Below are 22,411 nucleotides of genomic sequence, written 5' to 3' on the forward strand. Positions count from 1 at the left end.
GGATTGGCATATGAAGTGGCAGCTGCAGATTTTGAATTCATGCCATAACAGAAGTGAAACAAATTCTTGACTGAAAAAGAACAAGCAAGTTAACTTTTTTTTTTGTTACGTATTCAATATACTTCAAAACATGTGCAATCCTACATTAAAACAACAATTCTGCTTAGGATTGATGGATCTTTGATAAAGTTTATTATTATTATTTTTTACATTTCTGTAAATGTTTATTTAAAGTAAAAATCAGGCTTACACATAAAGACAGTCTGTATGGCTTTGAGTCTTGTAGAATAAAATTATTTGGATGCAGCTCCATAAAATACTGGATGTGTTCAGTGATATACCTGCTGACTGGGAAACAAAGAGGCCCTTTGGGATGACCACTTTATCTTCCGAGTTCCTGGCCCAGTCAACCATGCCTTTACGACCTTTCATGGGGAAGTTGATGTCAGTCATCACAGACACGGCTGGAAGTCTCTGGATGCTGGCCACTGCAGAAACCAATAAATAAATATAGATTACATATGTTCTCCAGGGTATATATAGGTCTAAAGATCATTTCATGAGCAGTTAAACCAGATAAAAATAGGAGTGAAAACATTCCAGTCTTTTTGCTTACACATTTCATACAAAGCATAGAAAGAAACAAGCAAATATAAGCAAAAACCTGTCAAGCATTGTACTTTTTATTTCTGTACAAAGATTCACTTTAGACAAACCTGCAAATCCAACAGAAAGTCTAAAATCAAACTTAAAACTTGCCGATCACAATTGGACGACAGGTAATCTCATTAAACAACTCTCATTCTCACATCTGCCTGCAGAAAAGCTAAAAAAAAAAAAAAAACCTTTGTGTATTGAGGCAATAACAAGAAAAAATAACCCAGATTAACAAATAAAATACCTTAAATTTACAAGGGAGGAGGACAAAGCTGAACTGTTTTCTACCTGCTATCATATCAGGCCCCAGTCAGGTGGCGGCTCAGCAAGAGGGAAGCTCTGGCTAATCCTACCATTGATGTAAAAACTCCATTGTTCATTGTGTTGTTCTGGTAGTACAATTTATATCCTGGCACGACTCCATGATTGAGGGGAATCTGTGATAGTGGAGGCGTCCCTGTGTATTTGGGATGATCCTATAGTGAGCATGAAATCAGCGAGCACCAGGAGGCTTGTTCCTAGTGCCAGATGTTGAGAGCAGTGGTGGTAAGAGCGTGTTTATTTGAGCTTGTGGTGTTAGTCACAGGGCACACAATGGAAAATAACAAAATCCTAGGAAAGCTGTGTTTTATGTTTCTTTTAGGCAATTCTACAAGTTAATGAAATATTTTGCATCTGTCATATTGTGTTTGGAAGCTTAATAAGGCAAGTCACAGTATTTATATGTTCAGTGCAAAATACTCATTAATTTTGTTTATTTTGATCCTTTTCATTATACCTAAACATAATAAACATAGTGATTTAAAAAGGGTTTTATTGCTTGTCTGTTTGTGTAACTAACATTAATGACAAAACTTTTTAAACCAAAGTAAAACAAATATAGCTAGGTTGCACTGTATGTTCACCATTTATCTTTTTTAAGTTGTCTTATGCTGCATTATGTGCTCTAAATGTTTTAAGCAGTGAAAATAAGTTGCTGGACGAAAAGTCTTTTGCAATCAAGGTTATTTAGCTAAAAGTAGCAAGGGGGACAGAAGATGGGACAGAAGTGGCAGCTACTATTTATCTGGGAGTCAAGAGGTTGCCATAAATACGTGACAAAATGATACAGCAATGTCTTACTCAGCCAGATGCTTCCCACTTGGCTCTCACCATTGGATCCACAAAACCACCCATTGCTCTAATCAAAATGGCCACTGTGAGAATGTATTGGTGTGAGCTGAAATTATTATATTTGTCTTCTAATGTGTACGATGTATCCCAGTATATATTAATTAACCACATACAATGACCTCTATGTAGGTTGCATGAATTACCAGGACTCATTTTGGTAGATTGAGGACTTTTCTAGATAAAATGCCATGCAAAGTTATTAACAAACGTTTTTTTTTTACACTTAGTCGTCTCACTACCACCAAAAACTTCTAAGAATTGTATTTGGATTGTATTAAATTTTATTTTCTAGTAAATGTTCTGTTTAAGGACAGGCCTGCACTCCTAAGACATTTCTCTTGAACTGATCAGTTCTCTAGTTGTGGAAGAATTTGGTTTCTGATTTAAGTGTCTCCACTACTTTATCCTTGACTTCTGCTTTATTTCTTGGACTTCATAAGACTGTTTGTTCATTGATGTTTCCAGATGCCAAACATCTTAGATTTTTATTAAAATTAACAATATAAAGTTGAAAGGCCATGTAATATTCTCTTTTCACTTCACATTTATGCACTGCTTGTGTTTGATCTATTACATAAAATCCCAAGAAAACACATTGACTGTGAAACTATATCATCTAAAAAACCCTTAAGGGATAGTGATACATTGTCCATTGCTCTAGACATGTAGACAGATATACATATTTACAAAACAAAATAATAATTTCTAACCAATGACTAGGGAAATTTCCCTAAGTAATGCCAACTTTTCTTTTGAAAATAACTTACTGCTGCATCATTAACCCCAAATGAAAAATATATTGTTTTTCACTAGCCTGCCAGCTTTGGGCCTACAAATAATGTTCATGTGCTCTTAACATTCACATATATTTGTCTGGGAAATTCACATGATACTGACAGGAGTTTGAAACATGAAAAAGACTTTCAATATCATCCAGTTTCTTTTATCTATTCAGTTTTGTAAAATAAAACATTTTACAGTAAACAATTCACTACAACATTTAGATGATGCAATATTTTTGAAATTGTTCACTAAGCAATCAGTTTATTGCACAGTACATGGCTAAATTTTATGCTTGAACTTATTTTAAGCTTTGAATACTGTATTTTGAATTTACTTTTGAATGTAACGTAGATTCTTTATCAACACCTCTCCAAATATTATTTTCAGGTTACCCATTGTATGAAACAAGTAATATGTATTGTAAATGTAAACTTGATGACGTTTCGCTGTTTAGATCTCATGCAGGGCAAACATATTTATGAGTAAAGTTAGAATTTTCCCTGTGTATTAATGAGTTTCCTTTGAATACTCGTCCTCTTCTTCCCACAGTTCAAAAACATACATATATTTTTTAACATGAGACTCTAATTTACAATTTAAGCATGTGAGCATGAAACTGTTTTTTGTCTGTGTTGTCCCTGTAATGGATAGTTGGTCTGATCAAATTGTAATACAGAAGCAAAGCAATAATATAACTAAATACTATTTGTAAACAGTTTTCATACCCCTCCACTTCTTTGTGATAATTACTCTTTTTGAAAAATGTTTAGTTGCAGGTTTGGAGTCAGCTTAATATTGAGGTCATATGTTGATGGTTATTTGTTAGCAAAATGACATGACCACAAATAGAAAAAAAAAGAGATGCATTTAAAGAAAAGTGCAGAGATATTGTTACATAAAAATAATAAAAAACTCTCTAATGCTTAGCATTATGAAGAGCTCTTGAGCTTCATTTCCAGTTTTAAATCAGTTAATTTGACTCACAGATTCATAGTGTAATTTTGATATATTCACTGAATGGCAGGATGTGCTGTTTTAGGGAGCTAAATATTCATTGTTATGGAAATCATACACCTGCCCTTTCACGTAGTGAACTATTGTGAGGAATACAAGTAAGAATCCACCCTCCTAATGGCACACAGTAAATGTATGCATTCACGTCCATGAATGAGTCTAGACCACAGTTCTCCTATTCCATTCTAGTAAGACACCATTCATTGTAAGGAAAGAAATGAAATGAGACCACAGGGACTTTAAATTTTCCAAGATGCTATGCAACAGAAATTAAAAGAACACAGAGGAACTCCACGGAAATAAAATATTACATAAACTCTGCAGTCAGACTCCAGAGACCAACAAGAGGAGATGTAAAAAAGACAAAAATCAGTGCAGCAGAAAAGTCCATTACAGCTGCAAAGAATAACTTTGCTAATTTCACTTCCAATTTTATAGCCTTTCATCAGTAACTTGCATAGTATGTTTTTTAAGAATGTTGCAAGGAACAGACAAAGAGTGCGCTACAGAAAAAAAAACATGCCTCAGGGTACAAAGTGCTAATCAAGCCTTACTCAAAGAGCTGCATGGCAGTGTCATGTCAGACACGATTATTTCAACTTCAAATACACAATTAATATGTTATGTTACTCTTGAAATAAACATTTGAAACAATATATGTGCATTGTAAGTACTTTTAGTGAGTTCCTTCTCTCCTTTATTTTTGTGAAACTGGAATTGTCGGTGTCATAGGAATTTAGCACACTGAGACCACAGGATCAGTTTTAATTAAGATTATTGATTTGCAGTAATTTTACTCCCTTCAACCTTACCATTCACCATTTATCCTAATTTAATGATGGTGGGGAAATTGACTCAGAGAGACAGCGGAGCACTGGGATTATGTGTCCACATCGAGATGAGATAAGTGGTGAAATGAACTCAAAGGCAGTGGGTCTGGGAGGGGGAAAGGGAGTTGATTCTTACCCAAGTTTCCGGTCATCAGATAGGCATTGTGGAAATCCTTCATGCCCAGTCCAACAATATGGATGAACTCCTCTATGACCTGCATGAGTTCCACTGCCGCAGGGTAGATCTGAACAAGATAAGAAGGACAAAAGGATACTAAAAAATGGTTTCATTTTCTTACAACACAATACTGGTAAATGTTTGTTGAGAGATACTAAGAATTAAAACAAGCCCAAATACTGTTTGCTATACAGTTATGCATAAGTTGAAACCAAATATTTAGATACACTGCATAAAAGTAGAAATTAATCTTTTGTCTCGCTGTCAGGGGCATTCTTTTTTAACTATTCTAGACCAGTTTGGAGTACCAAAATTATTTCTATTAGCTAAATGTCATAAAAAGCAGTGCTAATGTTTTTGAAAGATTTGTTTTCACTGTCTTCAAAGTCATAAGTCATTTGTTTTGTAGCATTGCCCTTAAAATGCAAACATGGCTAGGGTATTCTTATGCAAACGTCGCAAAGTATTTTGCTGGAATTTTCCATCAGCGATAACCTATCCCATTTCTGAACCAAAGATGTCTGGACATTGATATTATGCTTTATCTTGCAAATAGCTGTTTGAACAAATAACTGTGGCGACTTCAAGCATCTGTGAATTGTAACTATTGATAAATCAGACCTGTGGACATACACAATTTTCTCCCTGATTTATTTATTTTTCTTAGGATATGATGGCACACAATTGTGTTTATGTCGTGGTCTTAGAAATAAAGCCACAGCAGTGTGATGTGTTAAGTCAAATGTGATTTTCCTTATTCTGTTCTTCCTAGCTCAAAAAATTCTATTAGTAAAAAGAACAAAAATATATATATACAGACTTCTGAAAAGACAAACTAAACATCATGAGATGCAGCTGGGATTGAACCACTCATGTAACATCAGCAGCAGAGCTGTAATCAGCAGCTTTGCCAGCACAGTTTCTGGTTGGCTTCTTCTTTTAAAGCCCCAGCCAAGTTAAGGGTAATTGCCTCTGTCCATGTGCCACCCGATGTGCCCTGGCACTAAGCAATAGCACGCAACATGGACAGGGACATGGCATGACCTGTAGCACAACTGGTCCAGTCAGCTGTGCTGTACAAATAAAGAATTTAAGGGATGTTACTCTAATAGATGGGTCTTAAATGTTTGGACCTCTGTTCTGAAAGAATCTGGGATTTTATGAATACCCAGATTTACAGAAATGCAAATGTGTTGTGCATGAACATGTTTCAGACTCACAAAAAAGTCATGCAATACATGTCAGTGCTAGACATGGATTATTTCAAATCATACAAATATTAGTGCATGGCTTAGATAAATGTGCTCACACATCTATCAAGGCGAGGTTAGGCAAACCTTTGAGAGGCAATTAGCAATTTACACCCTGGTCTAAGCTGATATGGTACAAACTCCCGAGGCAGGTATTCCAGTCACTCCTTTGTAACACCTTGTGCACCATGTGTTTACATGTGCCTCCACATGAGCCACTGTTAAGCTGGCTAAGTTGCTCATAGATACTTAAGTCAAAAGCCTCTGACACAGCAAAGTGAAAGCCATAACGGGCTGGGGCTGGGGGTGGAGCGTCATATCGCCCCTTCTGACGCAGAGTGCAGTCATGTTCACTCTGCTCATCTCCATGGTAACCGGAGGATGTGAAGGCAGCATGGGAAAATGGCTGCAGTGGAGGTTGTGTAGACAGAGCTCTTCCTTCGCTTGCCATGGTAACAGTGACAAGAGGTGAATTTATAGTGATCTCTGCACAGAGCCAGCCCTGCAGCCAGTAAAAGTTCATAGTGAGGTGTGTCATGTAAGAGTTTTATACCTCCACAGTGTGCAGCACATGTGTGGGTGCTGTGGAGACAGAGCTCACAAATGCAAGCAAAACCCACAAGTGAGAAGAACATTTAGCTGTGAAGTGTGAGTGTCGTCTGTTGAAATCAGGCAACATTGCTGTCCAAACGCTGGGGTGATGAAACCAGACACGCACATTAATCACTACAAAAATAATTTATCTTGTCACATCTACATTCTGGGTGTTCAATCAGTGGCAAACATTTCCACAGTCTACATTTTCTCTAGTCTGTCTGTACCCGTCTCTGACGCATTCTGACTAATGAAACTTGTTTATGAGCTCTTCTAATAGACAACATTTCGATGGGGGCTGGTAAACGGAGGCTCCAGTATGTAAACACCTAATTACTACCTGTATTGACAGCAAAGGCAGGCTCTCTGTGCACTGCTTAAAATTGCTTCAATCTCAGCTAAGCAAGGTAACTTTCAGCCATAGGGGGGAGAGGGAGAATCTGGCTTATTTCAAGGGAACAGCTTCGTCTTGATGTGTCAGAGCAGGTGATACCCTATTTCAGTCAGTTTACCACTGAAAGTGACACCTGAGCAGATGCCCTTTGCAGACCTGTGGTTATTGCAGATGGCGTCTCTGTCAGAGTCTGGACATGTGTGATTTCAGAGTTGAAGATGTCTTAGATGCTAGGATAGTTTTCAAACCAAGATATGCCACCTCTCAAGAAGGGGGTCAGTGTCCAGGAGGGTTCCCAGCAGAAGTCCTGCGGTATTTTCTTTTATTTGTATTTACTTTTATCAGGGTTGGGGTGTCAATGTCACACAAGAAAAGCAGGAAATGGAGATGTGGCTGCTTTGGCTCAAGCTATAAAATGTCTGAATTGAGTGTGCATTTGTTAAAATTCTACTTAAGCACTACTCTAATCACACAATGATCTGTGTGGGCTGGATAAAACAATGTGCATGCAGGAGGAATGAATCCTGCAGTGTTAATGGCTGGACAGTTTCTATGACTGTGTTGCTGCCATCAAGTGGAAGTCTGAGGTACTGGTTTTCTAAATGAGGCCAAATGTCAAGTCTGCTAAATGACCTCGCCTTCCTTTGGGGAGTAGCTTCACAAAACACACCTGACTTTTATTTATCCCATTTTCCCTTTTATTTGTCGAAGGGTTTTTTTTTCCAGATGGAATTTTAGATGGCGTGAGTAGCAATATTTCTGACAAAGTATACATGTAAGATTCTGAATTATTTAGGAGCACTGCACATTTGCTTACCTTTTGTGCATCTTCCCATTTCTCCTGATTTTCCTCCTCCAAGAGGTTGCTGATGATTTGAAAAAAGTTCTGTGGAAAATGATGAAAGGGGAAAATACATAACTCACCCACGCACAAGTATTACAGGCACTGCAGCAGGCTTACTTTTTAAAAATCATGACATTAGCACCGTGAGCTCAAAAAGAACTAGACTAAATAATATACCGACATTTGAAAATGTGTATTAAAAAAAAAACAAAAAAAACATGGATTTCTATAAGGGGATAATGATGGTCCCTGCAGGGCCCAATAACACTGGAAAATGTGCAACTGGAACCATGTCGGTAAACAAATGGAGAAAAGATGAAATTCGTGTTTCAGCTGCAGAAGGGAAAAAAAATACACCTTCCAATCTCCTGCAGCTTGCAGAGAATACTTATTGCTACAGGAGACAAGCACAAGCTGCAATAAGAAAAAAAAGGAGAGATGAAAGTGAATGTTTGAGCAGCTGTGCGGATTGTCTTCTTCAGCAGTGAAAAGCAGGGCCAGCTCGGGGTGCATGCCTACAGTAGTAATAGGACCCCTGTCTGATCTTTCGCCTTGTTATTTTGTCTGGTCTACAATATGCCGGAGGGAGTGGCTCTTTCTCTCTCCCTCTCTTGACACAGGCTATCTTGTTTTCTACTTGAATGCTTATGCTCCCTCTGGTGGTAATGTGCCCACTTTAACACTGCATTAGCGCACAGGCACATGGATGGGTTGGGCTGGCTGACTGCTCTCCCGCCTGCCCACACATATACACACTACAGAGCTCTCTTAATAACCAGACATAGGATATTCTCCTCATCCCATAGCTTTTCCAGGACATGGGGAGAATTGGTTGAATGGGGCCAGGTTCCACATCCATGGCCAAAACATTTGGGTTTCATTTCCACAGAAGATAACAAGCACCACATTCATTGCAGCTGAGAGAAAGTGTTGATAAAACTGAGAACCAGGAAAATAGTATGCTTTAGTTTAAATATCACAGATTTTGTAGAAACAACTAAAGAATGTTTTTTGTTTTCAATTTAATTTTTGAAAAAAATATATTTATCATTAATTTTTCAAATTATAACCCCAAGCATCAATCTATTTTATCAGGATTTTATCTGATAGAATGAGATGCATTTGAACCTAATTTTGAAGTGAATTTTTGATCACAAATTAAGGTATGAAAAATATCTAAAGCTCTTTTATCTGATACCCTAAACAGAATACTATGGAACTAGTTGCTTTGAGAAATCACTTTGTGAATAGAGTCTATCTGTGTGTAATCAAATGTCAGTACCAAATAAAGGTTTCTATTATAAGGACTATGGAACAGAGTAAGTCAGGTGTAAAGCTGTAGCGCCTTGATCTATCTTGGTTTTATTTGTCACATGTGGTGTTTAGTATTTAGTTGCTTACAGATCATAAAATGTCAATGTTGAAACCCAGAACAACTATGCACAAACAAACAAACACTCACTCCCAAAGCAAGTTAGAGTGACCAATTTAACAGATGTGTTGGGAGAATATTTAATAAATGTGAAATATGTTGGCCACTGCTTCATTGTGCATAATAATAATAATAATAATAATAATAATAATAATAATAATAATAATAATAATAATAATAATAATAATAATAATAATAATAATAATAATAATAATTTGCCATCTTCACGTCTGCCTTTCGGTTTTAGACAACCACCAACCATGAAAATTAGAGAACTTCGTAACAGCTTTGAACATCACAAAGCATTCATCAATGCATCACCAGAAAAAGGAAAGGGTGTAGCATAGATGCAAAGTTAGCAAGGCATGCCACTCATCTAATATCACAAGCTCAGCCTGCTGAGCAGTACTAGCCAAGATGGTAAATGGTAAATCTGGATGGCACTGATCCATGAAACTAGACAAATTAGTTGTGCACTTTTTAAATTTGGTCTTTATACTAGAGTGGCAACAAGAATGCCAATGTTGGAGGAAAAAGAAAGAAAGTCCATTTGTAAGTTATAAGAAATGAAGGAGACACATGTGGAAGAAGGGATTCTGGTCAGGTGAGACTCATTGTAATATCCTTTTGGCCTACGTGCAAAACACTCGGTATGACACAACCCTTCCAGTACTCTGAACACATCATTCCACCATGAAACATTGGTGGCTGCATCATATTGTGGGAATTATTTGGTAGAGACTAAAAAGCTAGTGAGAGTTGATGCCAAGATGGATACAGAGAAATTCTCAAAGGAAATATATTTCATGCAACAAAAGACCTTAGACTGGATTCACCTTCCAGCAGGACAGGGGATGTAAAAATACAGCCAGAGCAATGACAGAATAGTTTAGAGCAAATACTATTCATTGATCGGAATGGCACAGACTAAAATTAGGTTGAGAATCTGTGACAAGACTTGAAAATTGATGTTCACAGAAACTCTGCATTTAGTCTGTCTGACCTTGAGCTATCTTCTGAAGAAGAATAGGAAAGAATAAGGAATCATTTTCCAGATGTGTAAAGTCAGTGGAGACACCCTCACCCCCCAAAAACAAACAAAACAAAAAAACTGTACTGTAATTGAACTGGCTCAGTAGAGCTCAATATAATGTAATGACACATTGTGCATTTTTATTTCTAAACAATTTTTAAAATCAAGTATGAGATCTGTATTACTTAATATCACTTTACGCTGGTCTACCACATAAAATCTAAATAAAATCTCATTAAATTTGTTAATGTAATGTGACAAGTTCTGTAAAAGTTAAAGTGGCATTAATGCTTTGCAACAAGGCAAAACCTTTTTATATATTTCAATTTATTCTATGCTAATTCCTTCTGCAGATTGCACAGGTACCATTTCTTATTTAATACATTATAAAGGCTCATTAGTCAGCAGATGCTGCACTGTGTAATATGAAACTCACTATGAACTTCTAAATAATTCAACCATGAATTACTTCAACTTTTAAAAACATAAATTGTTCCTTCTGTTTTCATTCACCTCCTCACATCTTTGTAAGGAATGGTATTAAAATAAATTTGATAATGTAAAAGAGTGGGATAAGAACTTTATAAAATTAATGATAGGAAGGAATTCATTTCTTCATTTACACACACGTAGATGCCTACAATATTCAAAATGTATCTCTTCGCTATTCAACTTTGCTGTAACCATAAATATCCCCAGGCATAATACAGTCACCAAAGCATAAACTGTAACACATATGCAGCCAGAAGGAGGCCTGAGAATTACATCTTTGAAAATGGCACAACTTTCAGGGCATAAATTGTCTTATTGGAGATGGGGTGGAGCTTTAGCTATAATCTCTATCATCCTATTGACAAAAAGAGGATCAGACTGCAGTTAACCCCAGCATGATGAGATGAAACAGATTAGGATGTATCAAGATTCCTTGATATGATAAAGCCGCAAGGGGTATATGTGAGCCTTTGTGATATTTCAGACATATTAGAAACGGTTTTATCTGATATAATGCAGGGTTGAGCAAAAAAAAATCCTTTATTGTCTATTTGATGTATTTTGGCTGAAGAGATTCTCTACTTCTCATCTCAAACTTAAGTCACTGGAGGACTTACTTGAACGTCATCTGAGGAAGGCTCATAGCTCGCCCTCTTGAAGGTCTCTGTCACATTGCGAAGGATCTCCACTGATGAGAGCAGGTCACCGGCATAGAAGTTCCTCGGCTGGGTGTAGTTCAGCAGGTTCTTGGTAACCTTGGACATGCCGTCCCCCGCCAGAGTCCTCTGGCCCTTCGCAAGATGGCTCTGAACCTCCAAGAACAGGAGAAGAAAGAACTTGGGGCATCAGTGTCCTCTTGCCAGTCTGTAAGGCACACATGGAGCTACACATTTGGAGTAAATGGAGTGCAAAAAATCAGGAAGAAAAGAGTCGACTCTTCAAGGCCCTTCATTTGACACTTATATCTAAGCTGGGCTGAAATGCTTTGTGCCTCACGGATGTTTTGAAATGAGCCAATATGAATAAAGGAGGTAACTGGAGCAGAAGACACATATTTAGGCAGAAACTGCATGGAGAAATTACATTTCACATCATTGCACAGAAATTATGTCCATAAATACAAGTTCACAGGTGCAGGATCCTATGTGCTATCTCAGCCTCCGTAGATTATTTTATTCTAACAGTGAGGGGGAACTTAGCAGATAATGTACTACTGTATTTTCAGACTATGCAGAGGAAACTTGCAAACTTATCTCAAAATATACTACATTGGCTTTCAAAAAACGAATGATTTTGGGGTGTAGAGAAAAGTGGAAAAGACAGAGGTCACATAAATTAATAGATTTTTCTCCAATTTTTTCCTGCTTGCATGCTTGTTTTAAAGAACAAAAAGTTTAAAATACAAATAATATATTACAGCAAATTACATTCAGCCAATACATGTCATCTGCCTATTTTAAGGTGTTCAGAATAAGAACAGCGATGCAGATAAGAACATGCCATAAAACAGGCATGCCCAGGTCCAGTCCTTACCACCCTGCAACTTTTAGATTCATCCCTGCTCCTATGCGCTGAGTAAAAAGGCTGACTTCTCTTACTAGCAGTAACTCAGCCCTGCAGAGGCCTGCTAATGAGCCATTCATTTGATCAAGGTGTGTTGGAGTATTTGTGATGGTAGGTCTCGAGGACTGCACTTGGGAACCCCTGCCATGAAACAACAAATCAGACAGTCTGATATCCAGACATTAAAAAGATAATACGACCATATGTATTTTAATTTACAGATTAACCACTTTCCCTATTGAAAGTGGTTAATCTTTGGCTACAGTGTGATGAGTTCAAGGGGGCGGGAAAACACTGGGGAGGTAATTTATGATCCATTGGACACAGAGGCTGTGAAAGGAAGCTGACTTTGCACCTACTGTTTGCTGCAAGTATCTGAATTCATTTGTTATGCATCGAGCGTAGCTGGGCTTCTCCCAAAAGGCCATGCCGCGGTGATCCAAAGAGCAGCGTCTACTAGTGGTGCCTGCAAGAGCGGAGGGGAGACAGCGACAGATTCAGAGAGGGGAATCAGAGAAGGAGGGATAAGAGCAGAGATGAGTAAGCACAGAGAACACAAAGAGAGGTAAGGGTATATGGGATTAGGGGCACAGCAAAGGAAGGCAGAAAGGCAATTGGGAGTGGTGGAATGGCAAGGGAAGAGACAAAAAGAACAGAGAGAAATAACTTTTTTTGTGAAAGAATTATCAGTTTTTCCATGTTCATTTTATATGCATGTAGTTCAAAATACCTTGATTTTTCTTGTCAGGGTTTGTGTAGAAAATAAATTGTATTGTTATAATAATAAGAAAAACAGGTAATCTGGCAAGAAAACAATGGCATTTAAGAATAATGTTGCTTTGCTATAACAAACCACACAATTCGATTGCTTTTTATTTGTATTTTCCAGACCGTGTTGATACAGCTTTTAGCGTCGAGTCACAACATGGAGCAGTTCAATAATAATAAATAACAACTAGGTTATTCCAAATTATCAATATGTACTGTAGACAAAATAAGTGAGAAAACAATAACCTCAAGCAATAAAAATAAACATTTTCAGAAAACATCTACATACCAATAAGTGCTGCTTTGCTATCTGCACTTCAGACAAGCTCTTTACTATTTCCTCTTCCTCCACACACACACAGAACAAGATCCAAACCAGACCCCCAACACCCATCCTGCTCCACAGCCACAACTTGGAGGTTTGTCTAAAATCTTAAACATGCGAAAAACACTATTACACCCTGGGAGCACCCATGCAGCACCATGAGCCAGCCCACAGGACAGCATCACATGCCTTCTGCTTTATACTGCACTAAGCATCTGTCTCCCTCTAAACTGGCTTCTCCTGGGTGCTGTATGTCACATTTCAGCCATCAAAAGAATACTCTGAGGCTCCACGACTCAATGAAGTCACCAGAGGTGTATCATATTACAGCTTGATACCTGGAAATTAGGCATTCATTTAGTGGTCTAACTGTGACATTTCTAAATGTCACAGTTAACTAAGAGAGGCATCACACCATTCTCTGTGAGAATTGGTAAAAAGACACAGCGTAAAGAAACAAAAATTAGTCCCAGCCATGTTCTATATTATTTAAAATAAGAGTTTAAACTAACAGAGAAATGTGTTGTCTTTTTTTTTTGGTAGATAACATTTTTAATGACAAATGTTACTATTTGAGTCTTGCATTTACATTAATGACTAAGTTGTGGAATGTGTAAAATTTATCAGAAATTCCACAATGACTGATTCAAAGTTAAATTAATTTTTAATAGGAAAGGCTAGACCAGAGATCGCTTCTGTGCATAAAAAGCTTTACCGAGAAAATATTAATATATTAGTTATAAGTGTGAACGTCTGGTGTATGCATTACTGAGAGGAGAAGTAACATTTATTTTTCAGTTATTCAAAAAATGTCTCTCATTTTGCTTTGATCCATTTTCATAGTGGAATCATACAGGGTCAGCAGTGAAAAATCAAAACCTTGACATTGAATCCTTACTAATAAGTCTTTCCGGCCTTGCATCATCTGTGAAGTACGTACAGTACCCTGCATATGAAATATAGGTCAGGGGAGATGTGTTTGATCAAATTCAAGGCTGCACTCCACTATGACACTGACCTGTTACTGTCTTCCTTAGCAGTATACTGACCATGGGTCCTTATTAAAGAGGAACTTTTGTACAAACAGCCTGTCCTCAAGATAAAAGACTCAGTCAGAATTGATTAACAGAGCAGTGAGGGAGAGGGCAGGTCTTCAAAGTTTCGAGAAATATTTTTGTAACCTTACCATGAGAAATGGTAGGAATATAAAAATAAAAATCCTCTGGATGATGGAGAAAATTTTTTATGTCTTGGTGCTCAAAAGGTGTCAATACAAACTACTCACACAGCAAAGCTAAATAGAAAAAAACACTCCACAACTGATATTATCTGGGAACTATTTGGAAACCTACTTGTAGTTTTATTTCCATTTTTGTGATTGCAATCTACATATTTCTGACATGTAGATTTATGTCAGCAATATACAATCATGGTGCAATGTCAAAAAAGTGGTATAAAACATTTGCATGTGTCTGTACTGTTCCTATTAAAAACAATTTTAAACATATCAGCAATTACAAAATCTAACTGTGCATATACGTATATGTTAAAAAATGATTAAACATTTTGATAAATGTCCAGTAGGTTTGGCTTCTTTTTCATTAAGAGATTGTTTTATTTAGAAGAAAGTAACTTTACCTAATAAATAGGTTTTTATGATCCACTAAATATTTATAACACATGGACATGAACATTGAAAACTTTTTTATGCTTGTTTCATTTTTCTTTGTTAATTTCTTTCAACTTAGGTTTATCTAACACAAGATGATTTAAGCAGTAAATGTATTCTTTATACTGTGCTACTTAGGAATATTCATTAAATAAAATATAACATAAATCTATGTGCTGCATGTGTGAATCCTCATGTTTTGTCTTTACTTCCCGTCTCTGACACCACTTGTCATCTATGATCACCAAGGCGGTGCTGATGGCCCTGCTCTCCTCCTGTGATGACCTTGATGATCCCACCAACAGGGAGTGAGGTTGTGGAAAAGCCTCTAAAAATGTCTGTACTATATTCATGTTTCACTGTTGTTTTTTCAGCTCAGTAGTTCAACCTTTTTTAGTCATGCTCTCAGAAGTCACTGGAAAAAGTCAAAGGTTGTGTTTTTCTTTAATGGTTTCTTAATGCGGACCCCTGTGACAAAAACCTACTGACATTGAAAGTAAGATTAACAGCTTTACAAATAAATCTGACCTTACCTCGGTTGTAGTTAGTCATGATCTTTTTTCTGTGGTCTGTGCCAGCTTTGACAAGCAGAGGCACTGTGCTTAAATATGAAATATGTCTGCCTTCTCCTGTTTTGTACTTCATCATAATACTGCTCAGAGATAAAGTAGCTTTCCGGCAAAGAAGCACGATAACATTAGGAGCAAACTTATGTTTTGGTGCACTGTGCAAAAAAGTCTTTCAGCATTGATTATTAGAAAGAATATAGAGCTGAACTTCTCAGCTCCAAATATTCTATTTCTTTAGACTCAAATCTCCAGGGTTCTTGGTTTTTTACAGCTCATTAGAAAAAAAAGAAATGCAAAATTTCATAAAGAAAGGATGTTTTGATGGATGTATTTATGGATGGATGATGGATGGATGGAATAAAGACTTGAAATACAAATATTTTCTATAATCTGCATATTTATATGTCTTTCCAAACCTAGAACAGAATTAAATCAAATTATAAACTTTTCCTGGTTGTATGGGTCCTCATTAAAGTGGTCTCAATTAAAAAAATTCTCCTGATAAAAAAAATAAAAATTCAAGTGCTAGATTTTGGCTGAATTTGGTCATATAACCTTTTCATAAATTCAGGGTTAATGTTTCCCTTAACAAGTCCAAAATAAGTAAAAAGAAACACACACACACGCCCCCACACACACCCATATACAGGACACACCCAAAGCTACTGCAAGCACAGTGTCAAGCAGTTATTGACCATAAAACTAATGTCAAGCCTGGAAGTTAATGTCATTCTAGTAAATCTTCCTCTGCTTAACTTTGCCCCAGGTGAGCCATCTGTGTATAACAGTGAGTTTGCAACCAGTTTGCCAGAGTCCCATTTCCTTCCTATGAAATAAATGTCAGATAGGAACACCAGAGCAACAGCTCACTGTGCCAAACCCACATCTAACCTCAGCATTCAAAACCCCCCTCATCGTTCTGTTGCATGTTTGTTAACAGTTTGACCTTCAGCAAAAACAAAGTTATCACAGCAGATATATCAGAGGACCCAGTCTTTCTCTTTATATTTTTACTTTTCTCTCTTCTTCCCCTTTATCTTATCCTCTTCCACCCCCCAAATTCAAAACATGTATCACCTGTTCTCTTCTCTCAGTCTACACATCCATTCCCTTTGCTTCATGTTTGATAAGGCTTCATGTTTGTGGCTTTCTTCAACCTTTAACAATCCTTTTGGGATCAAAGTTAACCATTTTTCCCATTCAGTGCACAGGCTGTGGTCTGACAGGGGCAGCCTGGAGTAACCCCAGAGAATATGAAAATGGACTGAATGAATATGTGCTGTGTTCTCAGATGAAGAAACACACTCTTGTATATAACCATAGACGCATATTGTTCATTTGGCAGAGGCTTTCACTACATTAAAATTGGGGGAATACTTTCTTTAATAAGAAAAGCACAAAAACTGGGGGAAGTTTAAAAATTTTACCAACTATAAAATTGTAAAACTATCTTCCAAATTAGCTGAAAATGTGTTGACGCACTAACTAATTTACATGCATAGTCAATGTGAAACAATAGAATAACCTTTGCAGTATTTCTAACACTGAGCATCTGTAGATGTGATTGTACTATTTCAGTGTTTGTTAACTTGCTTTTCTCATTTCATACTGGACTATCATTTCTTACCTGTAGCATTGGGTGGGCATCGGTTGAAAGCGAGCTCTCCCGAAGGGGTCCGTCTCCACACCATTGACATTGCATAGTCCTCTGGACAAATCTCATACGGTGCTGGAGAGTAAAATGATACAAGTGATGCTACAATAATCCAAAGAGCTTTTTTTAGTATTTCCAACATGATGCAACAATTTCTTCATACTTCAGACTAGAATGTATGGAAATATAAGAGATCAAAGCTGCAACAGTGTCAGTGAATATCAGCATGTAATTTAGGGATTATCATAAAACGGTTGCCTCTTAAATTGTGTTTTTTTGTGAGTGTGGGGGCTACAATGTTAAAAGGGGTTTTGATATATATGTTTTAATTGCTTTGTGTATTTCACAGAATGGAAGCATTAAGAGACTTTTTGCTTCAGACTCCACTTCCAAAAGACACACAATGCAACCTGATGATTATTCTGTTTCTCAGTCTGCCCTTAATGCATCAAAGCATACATATTCATACTCTGTCATCCACGTCATCTTATCTCCGTCTCCTTCTGATTCTGCGTTATCTTATCTTGCATAACATGACACGTCACTTATTCTGCACAGATAATTATCAACCCACATCCCTCTTTCCTTAACTGTGGCTCCTCAGACTCGAGGCTTATTATCCTCTGACTCACCTGGGCAGCGTTGGTCACTACACTTTCGAACTTCTTCTCCGTTCCCATCACACTGCTGCCCGGTCACCGCCACCCCCTGACACACTCTGACACGCCTTTGCCCTCCTCCATCACAGGACTTAGAGCAGCCGCTCCATGGACCCCAGGGATTCCACTGGCCATTAGCTAAAACAGAATCAATACTGGTGAGAAACTGATACTTTCAGAGAAGAAGAGAGAGAAAGCAAAGCCAAAGATACAGTCCGTCTTTGTGTTTTATGTGGTGGCCTTAAAGCTTCTAACTTGAATGTCATTTGGATATACTGTATGTTTGATGTGTTGGTTCTTTTAATAAAGAAGGTGGAATGTTTGGCAGCATTGCAAAAAAGAAGACAAAATCTCATGTTTACTGGTTAATGTTTACTGAATCTATTTCACATTTTCCCATGCTACACCACTGAAATTCAAGGTATTCAGGGAGAATAGATAGACCAACACATAATTGCACATAAAGTGAAAGAAAATTATATGCAGTTTTCATAAAATTCTACAAACCAAAGTCTGAAACATGTGGTCTGCATTTGCATTCAGCCTTCTTTACCCCAGTCACCCAAACACAACTCAGGACTATTAGTTATCCCCAGACACTCTCTGAATACTAAATACAGCCCATCTGTAAGTAACTTAGAATCAGTAGATATGCAGCTGTTATTTACAGGCCTCAGATGTTTGTTAGAGAACTTTAGAGAACAAACAATATCACGAAGACCAAGGGGTGCAGCACAGATCTGAAATGGAACTATAAAAAAAAATTAAATAAAAATTGTTCAAGCCATATCTTGAAAACTAATAAAGAATGGCACAGCTCAAACTTAGAAAGAAAGAATATATTTTTCCTTCCCTTCAACACTAATGCTCTACTTTGTGTTGGTTTATCATATTGAAGCCACACGTTACTGTATTTGTGGTTGCAAAATGACAAAATCACAAAAATAAAACAGACATCTATGACATTCTTCATTCAAAAAGATTCTCAGATGAAGCAGTATGTTTTCTGTCCTTGTTATGAACACTGTCAAACAACAAATACTCCTTCCCTTCAGCAACGTATTCAGTAACATGCACTTGTCTGAACAGAAAAGCACAACACCCTCTAAGCAGGAAACACGCTCCACTCTCATTTTAACCTCCACTTATCCTTTGCTTCACACATATGAACACATTTTACATCCTACATTTTACATCCTCTATCAGAACAACTTCCAGATGAGACAAATAGCACAAACCCTTTCGACCTGTTGGCCGAAAGTCTCTGAATACATTGATCAGATCTTGCTACTTGCTCATGGATTGGTTCACACAGGAGCGATTGATTCCTCAAACAGATGCATGCTCATGTGCTACAAAGAGCTCAATGTGGCAGCAGTTCAAAACAATAAATTTCAATCCAGCATAGGCCTGAATTATTTTTTACTTGGGAGTTTTTCTATTCCTTTTCAGACCAGTAAGTCTTGGTTCTACAAATTTCGTCTTAGATCTCTCATGGTCAATATATGTACTTTTCAAAGTAATAATTTGTTTTCTGAATAATACTTGACTTACAGCTTGGAAAAAGCTGATAACTGCTAAGCAGACAAAATTTAATAGATTAGCAAATGGTGCAATGTGTTGATTCATTTGGAATCAGCACTATCTCAACGTAAAATTAAAACTATGACTACTTGAGCTTTAATATCTTATGGATCAAAAAGAGAACAAGGTCAGGGAGCTGGTTGCAAATTTTAGACGGATGGTCTGAAATAAAGAAATGAACTCCTCGTTGATACAATTGAAACACTCACCAAAGCATTCCAGTGAAACACAGCACTGAAACCTTGTTGTTTTACACTGCTGCAGCTAAAATTGCATCAGGAGATTATGGAAGTGCTCAGACCCCTCACATGATCAGATAATTTAAAGCCTGATCAAGACTATTAAGCTGACGTATCTGAACGTCTAATACATTCACAATGTTGACAGACAGTTTTGGGCAGCTAACGTTGAATTATATGAAATGCATACAGTCTATCTAAGCAGATTTTTTTCAAATCCATTTGATAAAGCAAGGTATTAAACATAAGTCTTGAGTCTTACAACACAGCTTTGATTCTTGCTATTGGGCAATGGAAAGAGTGCACAAGCTGTAAAAGCAAGTGGAAAGTCTATCCAAGCCCATTGGTAATGATGCCAGTATTTAACAATTGTAATAATGTGCATTAAAATACAAGAGACATGCATATAAGCCTCTGTTTGTCATCATTTCCAATTTAGACATAAAAGTGGACACAAAATTAAGAGGCTCAGGATTTTTACCTGTGCAGTCAGGATTATGGCACTCTCTGCTTTCTGCCCAGTGACCGCGACACTCAGATCCCCCATGGGCGGCTGCTGAGCACTGCCTGGTCCTCTGCTGAGTGCCATTGGCACAGGTCACCGAGCAATCGCTCCAAGAGCTCCACTCCTGCCACTGTCCGTCCACTGAGGCACCAACCACAACCCAACAAGCATGTCCCAAGCGAGGGGGGAAAGAGGGCAGACAGAAACAGGGGGAGATATTCAGATTTTTGTATCCTCTCTCAGATTGAAAGCCAATAAAACAGATATCAAGCAGCGAGCAAACTGTTACACGAACTCTTATCTTTTTTTCTTTTTTTTTAAAGGAAATTGTGCAGGCTGGGCTTCTGTGCTGCAGTGCCTTACAAAAAAAAGAACATTCCCTTTGAGATTTTATTCACATTCACAAGAAAAATTATATTTTTATTTTTGTAAAAAAAAATCTAATAAGTGTGGTGGGAAAATACATTTAGCCATCATTTCACCATAGTTGTACCTGCAAAGCTTTCAGCATGTCTCTATTGACATTTTACAAATAGAGATTGGATTTGTTTTCTCATCCTTCTTTGTGAAACAGCTCATGGTCAGTAGGAAGTGTCTGTGGACAACATTTTTAAGCTGTGACAGGACCGGCCACTCCAACAGATTTGTATTGTTTGATCTAAACCAGGGGTGGGCACTCCTGGTCCTCGAGGGCCGGTGTCCTGCAACTCTTAGATGTCTCCCTGGTCCAACACACCTGAATCCAACAGCTGAATCTCCTCCTAAGTGCAGTCAAGTTCTCCAGAGTCCTGTTAACGACCTCATTATTTGACTCAGGTGTGTTGAAGTAGAGATGCATCTAAAAGTTGCAGGACACCGGCCCTCGAGGACCAGGAGTGCCCACCCCTGATCTAAACAAATGCATTGTAGCACTGAATTTTGTTCTGTAAGGTCAAGTTTCATGTTTTTGGTGGCTCTAGCACATTTATTGCAGTATTGACCCACATTAAGGTCAATTCATCATACTCTAACTATGGTCATTCCTGTACCAGCTATAGAAAAGCATATAAACAGAGCACCTTCTTTGCACTTGTCTTGTACATGGTTTGTGGCATTTGCAGATGGTCTATTGAAATTTTTTGGAGTAACATAACAAAATGTGGGAAAGTTCAAAATGTTTAAATATTTTTGCAAGGCACTGTCGTCTTTTTTTTTTCATAAACTGGCCTAAATAAGAATTCATCAAAAGCTAAATTATTTTAAACATAATAAAAAAGAGGTTGGTAAAGAATCGCTCACATCAAAATGTTATGAAGATTTATATATTATGAAGATTTATAGTTTCTTGCAAGCTGCTTCCAGGAAAAGAGCAAGAACTTAAGGGTTTTCCATAAACTCTGCTTCCAGAGCACAGCTAACATTCACTGTTTGGAAAAACTCATCACCACTAATCTGCTTACCATTCCCAGGCAATTGCAAGTAAGTGATTTTGATGTTAGTATTACTGTCTTCAATCTCAACAGGGTTTCCTAAACCGCATTATTGTGCAAGAAGGCTCAAAAGCAGCACAAATCCTCTATCCAATCTTTCTTGTTGACTTACCTTGACAGTATTGCATAAATTAAAGACAACGCAGCTCAAGCTGTGTAATTCAGATGAACACATCTTTTAAAAATAAGTTTGTCTTACGGATCTCAATTTTTGAAATCTTCTTATATCCATACCTTTAGAGAATATTGTTGCAATTGTAAGATAGTAGAGAGCAGACAGGTGATACCTGGGCACAGGGCTATGTTGCAAAGTTTAGTCTGGGTCTCAGGTCCATCACAGGCCCTGCCTCCATGCTGGGGAGGAGCACACATCCTAGTCCTAGTGCGGTGACCCCGGCCACATGTGAATGAGCACAGGCTCCATGGTGACCATTCCTCCCATACACCGTGTACTGCAGGCACAGAAAGGGCGTCAGGCCTAATCAATGTCTCCTTCTTTGTTACAGCATAAACAAACCACTCAAACGTCACTGAGCCAGAAAGGAAACAAAATCAATCACAGTGTTTGGCAACATGTTAGTGATACACGCAACACACAGTGCAGAGATTTGCAAAGTCTCCACTAGAGATATCCACCTGCTCTGCTCGTTTGGGTATTTATTATTTGCAAAACCACAACAAATACTTCTTCACAACCAATTTCACTAAACACCTTAAAATATTGATTGGAAAC

General features: G+C 37.6%; 1 protein-coding gene across 8 annotated transcripts in view; it reads right to left on the reverse strand.

The window, feature by feature from the left end:
- adgrb3 (adhesion G protein-coupled receptor B3) overlaps positions 1 to 22,411 on the reverse strand; it is a 132,329-nt gene that overhangs the window by 45,717 nt on the left and 64,201 nt on the right. For 6 of the 8 annotated variants that reach the window (XM_023327285.1, XM_023327283.1, XM_023327282.1 and 3 more), the window contains 9 exons: positions 21,966 to 22,130; positions 20,186 to 20,350; positions 17,855 to 18,019; positions 17,196 to 17,297; positions 12,597 to 12,703; positions 11,292 to 11,495; positions 7,691 to 7,759; positions 4,594 to 4,702; positions 342 to 488 (listed from right to left, as the gene is read on the reverse strand). In XM_023327285.1, the coding sequence (XP_023183053.1) occupies positions 342 to 488; positions 4,594 to 4,702; positions 7,691 to 7,759; positions 11,292 to 11,495; positions 12,597 to 12,703; positions 17,196 to 17,297; positions 17,855 to 18,019; positions 20,186 to 20,350; positions 21,966 to 22,130 (1,233 nt within the window). The remainder of the gene's footprint in view (positions 1 to 341; positions 489 to 4,593; positions 4,703 to 7,690; positions 7,760 to 11,291; positions 11,496 to 12,596; positions 12,704 to 17,195; positions 17,298 to 17,854; positions 18,020 to 20,185; positions 20,351 to 21,965; positions 22,131 to 22,411) is intronic. The other 2 variants (XM_005807626.2, XM_005807625.2) reach the window with 1 other exon arrangement.

The sequence above is a fragment of the Xiphophorus maculatus genome, chromosome 22 (assembly GCF_002775205.1).
Source record: "Xiphophorus maculatus strain JP 163 A chromosome 22, X_maculatus-5.0-male, whole genome shotgun sequence".
Lineage (NCBI taxonomy): Eukaryota > Metazoa > Chordata > Actinopteri > Cyprinodontiformes > Poeciliidae > Xiphophorus > Xiphophorus maculatus.